The sequence below is a fragment of the Papaver somniferum genome, chromosome 6 (genome assembly GCF_003573695.1).
Source record: "Papaver somniferum cultivar HN1 chromosome 6, ASM357369v1, whole genome shotgun sequence".
NCBI classification, from domain to species: domain Eukaryota; kingdom Viridiplantae; phylum Streptophyta; class Magnoliopsida; order Ranunculales; family Papaveraceae; genus Papaver; species Papaver somniferum.
Window position 1 is genome coordinate 124,822,426 of NC_039363.1, and position 15,092 is coordinate 124,837,517.

Below are 15,092 nucleotides of genomic sequence, written 5' to 3' on the forward strand. Positions count from 1 at the left end.
GGTTTGGATTTACGACCACTTCCCTAAATTGGGATTGGCTAGGGAAAAAGACCCTTATCCCTATGACCAACCTACAACAGGAAAATGGTTGTTTTTGGATGCACAAAAGAAGTCTAAAGAAAAGCAGTTGACTTCGTTGAGGGAGACATTGGATGCACTTACGGTGAACGATATGGTATTTCACCCATACGCCGTACCCGATGATGTCTCTGTAGATGAAGACGACTTGAATGCTTTCTCTACAGTATCGCCTTACTATGGACCAATTTGGTATCCTAACGGCTACGCAATATATAATCCAAGGAGAGTACTAAGAAACTTTGTTGCGTCCAAATGGATCCCGATGTGGAGAATGAAAATTTCACTTTGCTGGTTGAAGGAACAAAGAACTCCGAGAAGTATTTTGAGCCAAAACATGAACCAACTCCTGCGGTAGCACATTGGAATGCACTTACTAACTACCACATACCAAAAGGTGATTTGGTACCTTGTGGGGAAGATGTAAATGCATGTGAGGAAGATTGTATGGAGTATTATGAAGAATTTAGTCATCCTTTTGTGATAAATAAAGAACAACAAGCTAAGACTGATGCGGCGAAGGTTCAAGTCGCGCTGTGGACGAAACCGGTGGAGGAGACGAAACCCCAAGTGATGAGGAAGTTCGTCCCAAAACTCGTGGTAAACAAGGAGGTGGTAAGAAGGGTCGACAACAAGGACAAGGTTCAAGTCGCGCTAATGAGGAAACCCCAAGTGATGAGGAAGTTCAACCTAAATCTCGTGGTAAACAAGGAAGTGGTAAGAGGGGTCGACAACAAGGAGAAGGTTCAAGTCGCGCTGTGGAGGAAACCGGTCGAGGAGACGATACCACAAGTGATGAGGAAGTTCGTCCCAAAACTCGTGGTAAACAAGGAGGTGGCAAAAGGGGTCGTAAAAGTGGTCGTTAGTGATTTCGTATGATTTTAGTTTCAAAAAACATCTTACTTATGGATTTCGTATGGTTTAATTTGGTGTGTTTGTGTTTTTTAAACAATTACTTAAAGATTTCGTAGTTTAGTATGTATAACACTTTTATATTTGTTTTAGAACCTTGTTTGTGTTTTCAATTTTTATTGGGTTTGTGTTTTCAATGTTATAAGACTGAAATGTTGTAATACAATATGGAGTTCGGTAACCTGTGATAAAATACCGGCAGTTCGGTGACCTGGTAAAATTATACCAGGTTACCGAAGTCCCAGTTTGGTTACCTCGCAACATTTTCATTGGTTACCGAACTTGTCTGTAGGCTGAAACAGTTAGCTTTGATCCAATAGATATTAGTTCGGTTAGCAGATCATTATTCCTTAGGTCACCGAACTCTTCTCTGAAGACTCAAATTTTTGGTGTTGGACATGTTGGAAAAGGGATTCTCTTGAAGCATAAATCACATAGATCAGCTCTTAGGTTGGTTTTGGGTGTTTTTGGAATCGTATATATGCTCAGTTTGGCTGTGAGCTTTCATTATAAGGTTCGGTTACCTCTTGTATTTATCATATAACCGAACTAAAAGTTCGGTTAGAAGATCCAATTTTCTTAGGTCACCGAACACTCTCCGGAGACTCAAATTTTTGGTATTGCCCATGTTGGAAAAGGCATTCCAGTGAAGCAGAAATCACATAGACCAACTCTTAGGTTTGTTTTGGAGTGTTTTTGGAATCGTATATATGCTCAGTTTGGATGTGAGCCTCCATAAACAAGCTCGGTGACGACATGTATTTGCCTCGTAACCGAACTCTCGGTTCGGTTGGATCGCAAGTTTTTATCTCCTCACCGAACTTGTAATTTTGAAATTTAAATGTCCTTTATCTGACACAAATATAGTACACAATTTTAAAATTATGTACTATATATAAGGTAACGGCTAATTTTATAGCCGTTATACACCCAAGTGGTATATATATGTGTTTCATGGTTAATGTTTTGTTACAAAATCTCCTAAAAATGGCAGCTACTACTCCTAAATTTACTCTAGAAGAAGATCTTTCTCTTTTCATGAACTACATATTATACTATCCAAAGAGGGGTAAAGAACGAAAAATGAATGGTATTATGAGTCAAAGTTATTAGGGGAATTCATGAGCAATTCATCTCCGACACAACAAACCCTTATAACCGTGATTATTTAGCTTTTTTCATTCAATTTAGAAAGATTAGAGATAGAGTTGGGGAATTTATAGCTTTATTTCGTATTGTAAGGCGGTATCGACTTAGGGGTGAAGGATTCGGCGAAATCATTTTAACATAAAAAAACGAATGGCGAAGATGGAAGAGAAAGGATTTCAAATATGAATATTATTTCTGCATCCTTAAAGACTTTTTCATAACGCGTTTCAGATATTAGATGGTACGTAATTTTATTTTGGAAAGTCCTGTAAAAGTTCGGCAATGTCCTGTAATTTCACTTCCTAACCGAACTTATGTCACGTACAGTTCGACATTGTCCTGTAATTTCATTTCCTAACCGAACTTCAATGTCAAATTCAGCAGTTAAAATGTTAAGCTTCTGAACTACAGTTCGGTAAACTGTTAATATTCATCTTCGTAACCGAACTTCCTGTTCGGTTACCTGGTAAAATTTGTGAGATTTCCGAACATGGGTTCGGCAATGTCGATATTCAAATCTTCCAATCGAACTAGCTTTGTTGAATACATAAAATACAAACATTTACTCAAAAATTAATACCACTTTTCAAAAACATAGTATTCCGTTGATAAGCATACTTAGTTCCATTAAATGTGTTATTTAATCATCCTCAAGTAAAATTTGACCTTCATGTACAATTCTTCTGACTTCTTCAAAGCATTCCACATCTCCATGTTAGGCTCATACATGATACACCAACCCAACATTCTATCCGAATTAAATGCATGCCAATAAGAGGTTCCACATATTGGAGGCAATGTGTGCCTCCCAAGTCCTCTTGGACTATTTTGCATCTAAATACAATACCTTTAAGGAGCCACAGTTGGAATATGCATGTTTGCCCGTCCCTAGCAAAGTCCATTTCGAGTTAGATCTTGTGCATGATGAACCCCCAAAACTGCGAGATTTTGTATCCAATAGTATATCTAGTGTAAAATCCAGGTTTAGGGGTAGCTCATTTGGTTTTTCACTCTCACTCGCATTTCAGTCCAACTATAGTTGTTTGAAACTGTCTATGTTTCAACACTTTGTCTTTTGGGTTGATCCTCAACTCTTTAGACTGTATGTATATAGTGAATTGTTTGTATATAATCTGGTAGGTAATATTTAGTGGAATCATATGTTTCTTGTATATATTGTGCTAACCCAATGTGAATTCAGTTGAGTTACTGTTGGGTTTTGCCTTGAATAATGGAGTTCAAAACTTGCTTTCGCCAATATCCGGTAATCTCTTTCCTTTTTCTACACTTAGCATCGTTCTCACGGTATGTGTTATAATCATGTTTATCTTTTGAAACATTGAGGACAATGTTTAGTTTAGGTTTAGGGTGAAAAGTAGATACTTTGATAACATGCTATAATTGAGAACAAAACTCCTCCTTCTTTTTGAAAAAAAAAAAATCAAATAAAAAAAATTTGAAAAATTGAAAGAAAAAAAAAACATAAAAATGGAGCTCATTTACCTTGAAATGTTGACTCTTGTGCATGTATGTAAACATAAGGATTCTTAGTCTAGATATTTAGGCACCCTGATTCTAGCACAATTCACACAGTGATAAGAAACTTGCACGCGCACGATCTACCAATACATGTATAGCCTCATCCTTGAGGTGTTCTATCGGAAGTCACGATTGCCAATCACTTTAGAATACTGAACGAAACTTGACTAGCTTGTTCTTTGGTTGGTTGGGATAAAAGGTGGAGGTTACATTAAGAAAGACAACCATCGAATTTAACTGGGTGCATCAAAAAGGGCTACCTATTGCAAAGTGTCATGTAATTTTTTGTTTCTTTTTGCTTATGTATCAAAAGAGCTACCATATTGTAAATTAAAAAAAAAAAAAAAAATCAAGTATTTATCAATTCCATCCTCTCTTGTTCCAAAAATAAAAGAGAGTAGTCAATGTAAATAAGAGTCATGTAAAGAGTCATCTTTTGTTTTTTTGTGTTATAAGCAAGGAAGGGTGTATGCCATTGATGTACAACGCGAGTAATTGTGAAATACCTCCAACTCATTCACAATTCTCGTAAAGTCCGGACAGCTAGCTAGATTTCGACCTCGGTTCTTAGCCTGAGAAACTATCTCTTGGTGATTAGTAGTCATAACGTCCGATCTTTCTTTACACATGTATAGATACACTTTACACTCTTATCACATGTCTTTATTTGTTATCAGTGCTAGGATTGTGCCTTTGGTAGCTAGATTGACATCTCCATTTTGCTGTGAGCTTCTACTGTCTTGCACATGTCACATTTGATGGAATCTGAGCTTATATTTTGTCCTAGAACTTTGTAGGTACGTTCTAAGCAAACCTTCACGAGACTTCACTTGTCCACTAGGGACACTTAGTGGTTCAAAAGGTTTATTGCATTCGCTAAATGCAATCGATAGACCAGCGACAGTGGTATAGGTAGGATTTCCTTAGTTTTGTTTTACTTGAGGACAAGTAAAATTCAGGTTTGGGGGTATTTGATGAGTGCCAAATACTGTATATATTTGCACCTTTTTATTGGCATTTAACTCATCATTTGTGCACTAACGCTCCATTTTATCCCATATTCTGTGTTTTCGCTGTTTTCAAGAATAAATACTTTTCTCAATTAATTTTGCATTTTTAGGTACTAAATAAAGTCTGGTTAACTCACGGAGCGAAAAGAGCAAAGAAACGGCAAAGACTCCCGCAGAAAGGCAGCGAAAAATGATGTTTGCAAGAGCCGGATCAACTAGAAGTGGGCTTGAAGAGGAAGAATTGTTCTTAAAGAAGATATGGGTTTGGCATACCCAAGTTCCAAATCCATTTCCAATACCCAAAACCGCTTCCATTTTCAGCCGTCAGATTGGATCCATCACTTCATCCCACGGTCGCTTCATCTTCGTGCATCAAACTCTGAAGTTCCTGTCAAACACCATAGTACCTAACTCCATCTGAAGACGTCAGTTTTGTTGTATCTCATAATCCAACGGTCGCTACATACCTCTCCATCGTAGCCATTCGATTCAATCTATATGGGATCATCCAACGCTCTTTACTCACTGTTCATCAAAGTTCGCTATCCCCGCTTCACACCCTAGCATCGGAACCTATACCCTTCACCCAAACACTCCCTTCCCTTCTTCCCATCGATCTTCTCTTCCCCGAATTTCTTTCTTCTTCCCCCGACAACAGTCTGCAACTCCATCCCTTCACCCGCTGCGCCACCATATCCATACCCCCTCCATCACCAAAACCCCATAAACCCATTCCCTAGTTGCCTCTCTTTCTCGTTCTTAGCACCCACATACACTAGGTGCTACAATCAAGAGAGAGATGAAACTATGGTTTCATCACAGTTGAAGAGGAGTTGATCGAGCACACAATAACAAAAGAGGAAGAGAAGTACAAGTATGGGTCGAGCAGATTTCAGGAAAGTATTGATTTTTTAGTGGTTATTTTCGAAACCCTAATTTTTCTGATTTGGGGATTTTCATTTAGGGTTTGTAAAATTTGGGGATTTCTTGTACTATAAATAGACATTAGGTTTGTGTGTGTGAGGGTATGCCTGGGTTAGCCAGAGCTCAACCCTAGATGCCTGGATTATCCGGTGCACCAAGCTGTAGTATTTAGGTTTATTTTTCAGTTCTTATAATGTTCTAATTTTCTAACTAGGTCTTAGATGAAGCTCTTAATCTAATATCAGATAATTTTGGTTATGAATTTGTTCTTGTTGTGCTTAACTGCTTAAGGATAGATTTAATCTTTGTGCTACAACATATTACTTTCACCTTGTTTGTCATGCAACCTAGGTAGTTGGAACAATTCTATGTTGTTGTGCTGCAACTCATGCTTAAATGAATTGATTTATCTTTTGAATAGTTGTGCTTTAATCATACAATTATTACTTAGGATAAATACTTTAGTTGTGATTAGTCATCCATCTTCAGATCACCTTGAATAAGCGGAAGACACGAATCCTCACCGCTATTCATTAAAAGGACAAGAGTAATATCCATAACTTAATTATCTAGTGCAGGTTAAGCAGTGGATTCGACTGCCCTAGTGCTTTCTAATTGCATTCTAATATTGTTTGTGTAGTATAATCATTCATACTTGTTGTATCGACACATCAAAACAACTCCCATTTTGGTTACTCTTTCTTGTTTAGAATCAGTTTAAGTGAGACCATAGTTTCAGCTTTACACCCACCTTGTCCCTGTGGATCGACCTGTGCTTGCCCTGTGTTACATTGTGAAACTGTGCACTTGCAGTTTGACATAGTCGTAGGTACTCTTTCAAGTCCTACCATATGGTTGGATGGGGCACATTGGAGACTTAAGCTTCACGTCGCCGTAAGAGGGATGGCTTGGTTTTGATGGACACATCAGACCCTTTTTCTTCAAATCTCGCTCACTTGTTTCGCCTTTCTCCTCAATACTCCTACCTCGTTTCTTGGTTTTCTCCAAGTACAATGCCGTGATATATTCATGGCCACAAGGATCTCTAGTATTTGCGTTTTTATCACTTTTATTCTTACGTAACACCTTTGCATATTCTCGTAGTTGCTTTTTAGTTTCTTTTTTACTTAGTTTACCTTTCGTTTTGCCCTTTGCGGTTCATAGACATTCTCTTGCGTTTGTGGATATATAATTTTCCTCATGTCATCCCAAAAGATTTGTTTTTGGAGGTTGTTCATGCCACGATACATCTCTAGTACGGTTCTACCCATCTCATTATCACCAAACTCTTCTTTGGCTTCTTCTCCTTTGGAGGAGGGATGAAACTTAGATGCTTCCAAAATGGATCAATGTCTCTTAAAGGGATTACGCCATGCTCGTAGCTGATTATCATATGGCGACAAGGGAGTCCCATAGACTTCTTCATGTTAGATACACACACCTCATCCGCCTTGGTTTCCCACTTATCAATCAACTCGACTTCTATAATCAACAACTTCATACATTGCCGAGATACATTGTAATGGATCCCCTTGAACAATGGGTGGTCGGCATATTTTCCGTTCATTTTGAATATACGGCTTTTTTGGAACTTCTCTTTAATTCTATCAATGTCACGCTTGAAATAATTTTTCATAGCATTCCACACGGTTACGAAGTTATCAACACATCCAAAGAGATTCTTCTTCAATCGGTGGTGAGCCGACTCTACTAAACTTGTCGCTTGATTTCTCAAGTGTTTATATTGGTTGGTATAGGCATAAAAAAACCTCTCTTTGTGTGGTTCCAATCATTGGCGAAGAACATACGATACAACACCGGGGTAATCGGGGGTATCCCAATGGGCGATAAACTCCGCAAGATTTAGATAACACTCTTCCTCGTTAAGGTACCAACACAATGATTCCCATTCACCGTTGAATGCAACCCATTTAATGTAATTTATATCGTATTGATTCAACTTTCTATTTGGCATCCGCTCGATTTTTTTCCGGTAGCATCTTAATTTCTTCATATCCTATTTTCTTGGGTGGACAAATTATTGGCTTGCACCTATTCATCAAATTACACCATATATGGAATGTACAAAGCATATTATGTGCTAGTGGGAACACTTCCTCTATTGCATTCATCAATGCGACATCATTATCCGTCACTATAACCCCGGGAATATCATCACCTCGGAAGATTGCCTTAACTTGTTTTAGTGCCCAAATGAAACTAGGTTCTTGATAATCTCTTAAGAAACAAAACGCCACGGTAAACGGTGACTTCGTCGAAGTACGCCCAACAATATTCAACAATGGCATATCGTACTTGTTCGTCTTATAAGTGAAATCCATTATTAGAACTTGATGAAAGCATTGAGCCAATTGAACACTCGTCGGATGCGCAATAAAGAGTTGTGTTATCTCTCCTTCCGAATCCACATCCTTTTGAACCGCGTAGTTTTTCTCTTGGGCAAAAAAAAAAAAAACAATTGTTGCATTACTTGTCTATCTCTCTATTCCTTCCTTCTAATTGTCTCAATTGCATTGTAAATTGTGGACAAAGATGAGTGGTTATCCTTGTTATCCTCCTTTAGTATTTGGAGCATTTGAACCGGTGAAATACCCATTGTCCTCATTTTAGCTACCTTGTCCATCTCTTTAGGAGTTAGCTTTGCCGCCATGAAATGTCCTTCAAGATGCTCCGGACGAGGATGATTATGACAACCTTGCATGACCCTGTAGAGAACCCATCCACCCTTATCTTCGTTTAAATTAAATGCAAGCTTGAATGGGCAATTAATCTTCTTTGAGAAAGTTTTGTTCTTCCTATTTGTCTTTCCTTTATAAACATAACCATTCCTCTTGTGGCTTTTCTCGGGATCACCGCTTCTCTCACAAACCATTTCAATGCGAGTTTTGCTTTCTCTCCCATTCAATACTAATACGCACATGTCTTTTTGTGCATGTTGTCTAGACCAACTCTTTGCATCTTCAGGAGTTGTGAATACCAAGTCATTCATGTAGTGGTGGGATGTGTCATCGTACAAAATACCAACCGGGGAAGGTTGGTTTTCCATTAGTTCAATTAGATCACATGGAACCTACAAGTAATAGCACAACGTCAATACCATAAACAATTAACACTTGAAGTTCGGTAATCTATTTTTTTTATCGACCCTACCGAATTAAAATTTCGGTTATGTAGTTTCCAGAAATAAATTGGGCCTTACCGAACCCTGTATTTAGATTTTCTATGTGAAAGTTTGGCCATGAAATTGAAAAACTCGACTAAACCGAACTCATGGGTTCAGTTAGAAACGAATATACATATATTCTGCGACATTACCGAACAAAAAGTTCGGTAACAAAGGTATTGATATCGACTAAACCGAACTACGCACTGTAAACTCTATAAAAATAGTTCGGTTACATGTTGTGGGGATTGCATAACCGAACTCTAAAAAAACCACCATTAACATGTAGTTCGGTTACCTGTGTGTGCTAAATTTAGTAAACGAACTACACATTAAGAACAGTTCGGTTACCTCGCAAGCTAAATTTGGTAACCGAACTAGGTTGACCTAACCGAATTTTTTCCAGAAATTTTGAGTTTGGCCAAATTTTTGCACAATTCAACCTACATTAACTAAATATGAGGCATACCTGAGTACCCATAGCTTTATCTTCAGGTTGTGGATGATAAAATCCATCATATGTTTGATTAGGTTGAGTTTAGGGCAAAAAGCTTTCATCATCTAACAAATAACTCATTTCCGGATCATTAGAAGTATTGACAAATACACTATGATGTGAAGGGGGTTCTGATTCTGAGGATGAGGTATCATCACATGAATCACTCAAATCATGATTACTAAACTCAAAAAAAGATTTTTTGGGTTCACCCATCTTCTTCTTCATATTTCCTTCTTCTTCTTCTTCTTATCTCTCAATAATAATGTTATAACAAAACAATCTCACTAATATAACTCACTAATCACTAATCAGTTGTTAATCATTATACTAGCACTAATCAATCATCACACTAACTAAGTTTATTATCAAGGGTAAAATAGGTATTTAAAAAAAAAATCAGATAAGGGATGATTGAAAAATACTACCAATATCCACCCCAAAAACTTGAGAGTAGTCCCCACCTTTTTTGAGTAGTTCCCAAAAAAATCGTTCTATATTGCAGGCCTTAGTAGTAGAAGCCCTAGTAATCTGGTTTTTGTATCAATTTTGTTTAAGATGGAGCTTTAATTGATCCCAACATTTGAATGGGTTTTTTGTACCACAAGTTTGGTCACCTTGGGTTTTTACGACTAGTTCTGTTTCCCAATATCTCTCTGAGTTGTTCTTCCCGCACTCGCAGTGCCCTCGCCTAATTAGTGAATCGTGAGCGGGAAATTAGTGGTTTTCCTTTATATTGACGTCGGAGAAGAAGAAGAAGAAACAGGTATGTAGATTTTCCTTTACCTTTTTATTGTCTTTCAAATTTTGTCATTAGAGTTTCAATTTTACCGTAGAAGAACCAATATGCCCTAAATTCTTTTCTACTTAGGTTTAGCCGTATGTTTTAATTTTGATTTATCTTGCGTATTGATCATACATATTTTGAGAAATACCTATACATGGAAAAACACTGGTATAGTCAGATGTTATGAAACTGAGGGGTCTATGATTTTAGGATTCGGATATAAAATTCAGTTTAGAGTGTTTTGTGCTCTTAGTTTTAGATTTCTTTTCTTACCTACTGTAGAGTGCTTTTTAGCTATCTTGGTGAAAACTTCTCTCCAGTTTGGTCTTGCAAAGTGAGTCCTCACCTGCCTCAAGTAAAACTCAAATTTGTCACAAAGATTGCAATCACTAACCATATAATTTAGTCGATGCGCCACTATGTGGGTGCTACATATCTTGTAAAAGAGAGTATGTATAAAAGAGATGATCTTACCCGGGTTCCGGATAAGATGTCAACACCATTTTTAGCACGGTTAAGGGCCTGAACCATGGTGAGTAAAGTAGACCTTGCATCACCTTCCTCGTAGACACTTGTTAAGTAATTATGCATCTCTATAACTCCCTGTTTTCAGTTCAAATCATGTAATAATAAATAAGAGATTTTAGAACTTAAAAATGCACCATGAAATAAAATTTCAGTTTACTTACTTTTTGATCCATTTCAGCAACTTCATTCATAACACCTTTAAACCATTCAAAAGAACCAGGTTCTCTAGTCACCCAATAGAAGTGAGCACTAGTAGTTCTTTGCGGTTTCTTCTTCATACTTGATGTTGTCGTTGTTGCTGACATTGTTGTTTGAGAGTTTATGCTATTCAGACTATTATCTTCTGATCGACTCATATCCGTTACCGACGAATCCTGAAATTCATTTACAATTCCTAGTTGACTCATAAAGTTCATAAAGAACCAATCTATATGAAAATTTGACATTGAAATGTGGTTCTTATTTTTTCTAAATTATCTTACTGTTTGATCCTCCGCTAATCTTACGTTGTTGAGAAGATCTCTTAGGATACTTATGAATGAAAGGAGTTGCTCCAATCCCGAGCCCAACAAGTAGTAAAACATCATAGTTGCGGTAGTCTTGTGCTGGAGCTCCATAGGGTCTATCGACTGACAACCGCGGTAAACTGCATTAGAGTTAAAGCCCCACCCATTTCGTGTTAGCAAATAACAAAGAGTAGGGTAGCGATTTGGACGTTTAAGCTAGTCGGTTAGGCGTTAAGAATTAGTTTTACTCAAATGAAAATAAGCTAGTCCGTTAGGTTTTAGTAAATTGGAAAGGCAACCTCAGTGTTGTTATATATTACCCTCTTTGATCAATTCTTCCTGGTTGTCCAAATTTTGCTAACCCAATATGATTTGGGGAACTGCAAGTTTCTGTGAATACTCTCATTAGCTCTTGTGTCCAATCTCCTACTGTTCTTATGTGTACACTCAAGTAGTCATCTCCAGGTGCTGATGTTATTGAAAATGGGTGCCTGCAAGTAAGCAAAATTAGGAAAAAGAAAAACCCAGTTAGTCACAGAAAAAATCCCCAAGATCTGCACTGAACGAGAACCCGACAGCCAGGGTGTGAAATTTACCATTCAAACGAGGAGATTGTTGGGCATTGTAGAAATATGTATTGGCCACTTTTGTATTTAAACCCTTGGGGTTTAGACATGGTTAAGCTGAATACATTTCCTGGTAATACTGAAACCTGGTTATAAATATCACAATGAAAACTGTTAGATAAAGTCATTCTCTTTTTCTGCATTCCGCAGTTGGTGGATCATGTCCTTATCCACCATTAAGGTTTAGTAGAATATCTCGAACCCTTGTTCGATAAAGATAGCGAGGGTATACCTTGAAAATCTTCACAGAGAACTGTCTTGATCTTCTGGTTCTTAAGCTTCTTTCTCCAGCGTAAAGTAACAATGGAACGCATATGTACATCCATGTCTGCAAGTGAATGTTTCAGTGCTTAGTTTATTTGGATTGTTTTTTCAAGCCTTAAGCAGATGCAAATGAAACTGTAGCTTTTTGCATGCTTAGTCTGGTCAAGCCGAGTCGTAAGACTGTGGGTTGCAGTGGGGTACTTGAACAGAAGTTAAATTCTCTTGATGACCCAACTAGTTATCTAAAGCAGCAGAAATGCATGATTCACAAGATTCTTACCGTTTTCTGATACCAGTCATGAACGAAGAAAGTGTGTTATCCATGAATGATGAGCATGATGTAGACGATAGCAAAAAGATGATGAGAATACCAAAAGGCATTGAAACCAGTCATTCTGTTCAGTGGCGGTGGTAATTTCACTAGATTCTTTCTGAAAAATGCACTATGCTATGAACACGTTTTGGATGGGATACTTATTGCATCAAGTAGCTTATTGCTGGCAATACAACTTAGGTGTTTCTGTTCTCAGCCACGAGGTGTTTCATAAACTTCGCAACTTCTATGTGCTTCAAGATTGGATGAATATTTTGAACGGCATTTGAATTGTGTTATGTGTTTCAATCGTAGTATATTATTCATATCTTTCATCAGTTGCATGGTTGATTTTTCTGTAGCTCTATTTTTTGGTATGTGGGCTCTTGTTATTTGCTTTGAAAGCAGTATTATATTGTAGGCAATTAGATGAATCGAGGGATTATATGCCTAACCTCAAACTCTTTTATGGTTTTGTTAAAATTTTTATATTATGGATTACATAAGATTTTGCTTGGTATGTGTGTGTGTTGAATTATGTTCAGTTGAAAATTGATAATTTAAATGTTTCTGCAGTCATTGAAATTTCAGTGTTTCAATTCAGGGAGAAAAGATGTCATCTGGTGATGGTCCATCAGTGGAAGGAAATACACAGATCGTAACAGTACCTGAGCGACCTAAACATTCTCTTCCGGCTCTTCCCTTGGCTCCTTCGAATGTTGGAAACGCCATTGTCGAGTACAAAAAAGCAAATCCAAAAGATGCAGACGAGGATATTGAAATCAAGCTTAGAAGGATTCTGGAACAAGTTCCTGTTCGTGTTAGCAATACGTCTGGTAGTTCTGCTGGTTCTGGCTCTGGTGACTTTCATCAGGTTTGCTTCTTATACTCAAAACTTTTTTTATTATTTCAAAACCCTAAATGTTGCTGTACTCTAGAATATACATATGCTACTACTGTTTGAGAATTGGTGGGTTCTTTAGATTGATTAAAAAATTATGCAACAATTTGACCACACTGTGAAGAAATATTCAATTGTTAGGGTTTCATGTATATTCGTGAAATCTGTTTTTATAAACAATAACAATGTTCATCCCTTTTGAATGAGGCTGATCTTTTCTGGTTAATGAATCATTTAAAACAGATATATTTTGTTTGTCTATTCTCTCGGGAAATTCAAACACATTTTGTTGTTGCTTGTTCTGTGTTTACTTCATTATGTTAAGTATGAATCGGGTTCGTAAAACTAGCTCATAAGTTTTAACTCTTTCTTGGTTCATCGTAAAAAGATATGGACACACCAGTGGCCACCTACATTTTAATTTCGGTTGGTATACACCAAGAAGCTACATTTCTTTTATGCTAAGTATGATATGATATGAAACCCGTCTTGCACGAACTATTATGTTTTTCGTTTGAATATCAAGTTCGCTGGCTTATACAGTTATATGATAATGAGTAAAGAACACAAGTCTCACTGTTGTGTCATGTGTGTTGGTTTGCTTTTGCAATGGAAGCTGTAAATGGGTCATCGCTAGAATTGGTCCATTTATTTGGTATTTAGATATTTCTTGAAGGGCATAGTAAAATAACTAGATTATTTGCAAAAGGGCTTCAAAAACCACCTCTTTGAACTTACTATTGTGATGTTTAACAGTTTTTGGGGAACAATCTTTACTATCAAATTATACTGGACTGCAACCCGTGGTTAAACAAGTAGATGGTGAAACCGGAATTTGTTTTCTCAATTACTAGTAAAATTCTGATGTATTGTAGAAAGTGTTAGTTTCATTATTTCCTTCCCAACCTTCTACTGTGAATTTGTTACTTTGTCACCTGTAGTAAAATGTTTTTTGGGGAAGAAATTTCTCCATTTCATTGTTCAACTCCTTGGATGGTCTCTATCATAGTGTAAGATAATTATATAGACTTGATAGGACCTTGTCTGCACATGTAACCAGGTGAGGCATATTATCATGTGGATGACGTTACAATTTAGTTTTTGTTGCACTACAATACACTTGTTAACTGTTAAATATTGTGCAATGAGCCTCATATCGTGAATTTTAATGCAACAGTACCGGCAAATGAGGCGGAAAGAACAAGACCGACTTGCAAGAATGCGAGTAGACTACGATAAACGAAAAGAGCTATCTGATTTTATGATTAGAAAAGAAGAAAGAATGAAGGCCGCAGAGGAAAGGACAGCAAAAAAGCGATTAAAACGTCAGAAGAAGAAAATTAAGAAGCAATCGAAGAAGAGTAGGCTGAACCCTGATGCAGGAGAGCAACAGAAGGACGAATCTTCGGAGGACGAGGATAAATCAGATGATGATGCTGGAGAGCCAGAAATTCCAAAACATATATTTGTTCCAGCTGGGAACAGGGGGAAGGGAGCAATCATCTTGTGATGGCCAGTATTTGATGGTTGAGTCTCTTATTCAAATATTCCCATGTTAACATATGAATGAATCCAATTCTATCCTACTACTAACCACAGACGGTTAAAATAGGGGAAGAACCGAAGAAGCTAAATCGTTCTAGCTTGTTGAGTTGTAAGAGCTTGTTGGCTTGGCAATGAATTGTCAGTCACTTGTATGTAGCATATAATTTTTAAAGAACCAGCTGCTTTTTCTTTTCTTTTCTTCCAGAGTAAATCATTTTGTGGGTTTAAGCCCAAATGTTCGGATGATATATTTTTCCCACTTTGAAGGGATCCTTCTCCATATTGTCAACTCTTTGAGGGGTTTGTTTGGAAAGTTTTATTACACCAATC

At 37.3% G+C, this 15,092-nt stretch overlaps 1 protein-coding gene and 1 pseudogene across 2 annotated transcripts; one reads left to right on the forward strand and one right to left on the reverse strand.

The window, feature by feature from the left end:
- Window positions 1–9,902: 9,902 nt before the first annotated feature.
- LOC113289169 (PRKR-interacting protein 1-like) lies at window positions 9,903–15,042 on the forward strand. Of its 2 annotated transcripts, none has more exons than XM_026538362.1 (3): window positions 9,903–10,058; window positions 12,921–13,190; window positions 14,395–15,042. In XM_026538362.1, exons 2-3 carry the CDS (start codon window positions 12,930–12,932, stop codon window positions 14,725–14,727), a joined length of 594 nt encoding a protein of 197 aa, XP_026394147.1. In that variant the 5' UTR covers window positions 9,903–10,058; window positions 12,921–12,929; the 3' UTR covers window positions 14,728–15,042. The 2 variants fall into 2 exon arrangements, with proteins under 2 accessions (XP_026394147.1, XP_026394148.1); XM_026538363.1 differs by having other exon boundaries at window positions 9,907–10,058; window positions 12,893–13,190.
- Window positions 10,136–12,661, reverse strand: LOC113291443 (annotated as a pseudogene).
- Window positions 15,043–15,092: the final 50 nt, after the last annotated feature.

What these genes read in the sequence shown, in the direction of transcription:
- LOC113289169 (XM_026538362.1), top strand. Translation starts at nt 12,930, where the DNA reads ATGTCATCTGGTGATGGTCCATCAGTGGAAGGAAATACACAGATCGTA. An exon ending in GCTCTGGTGACTTTCATCAG is followed by an intron (nt 13,191 to 14,394) that starts GTTTGCTTCTTA and finishes TTAATGCAACAG; the next exon opens with TACCGGCAAATGAGGCGGAA.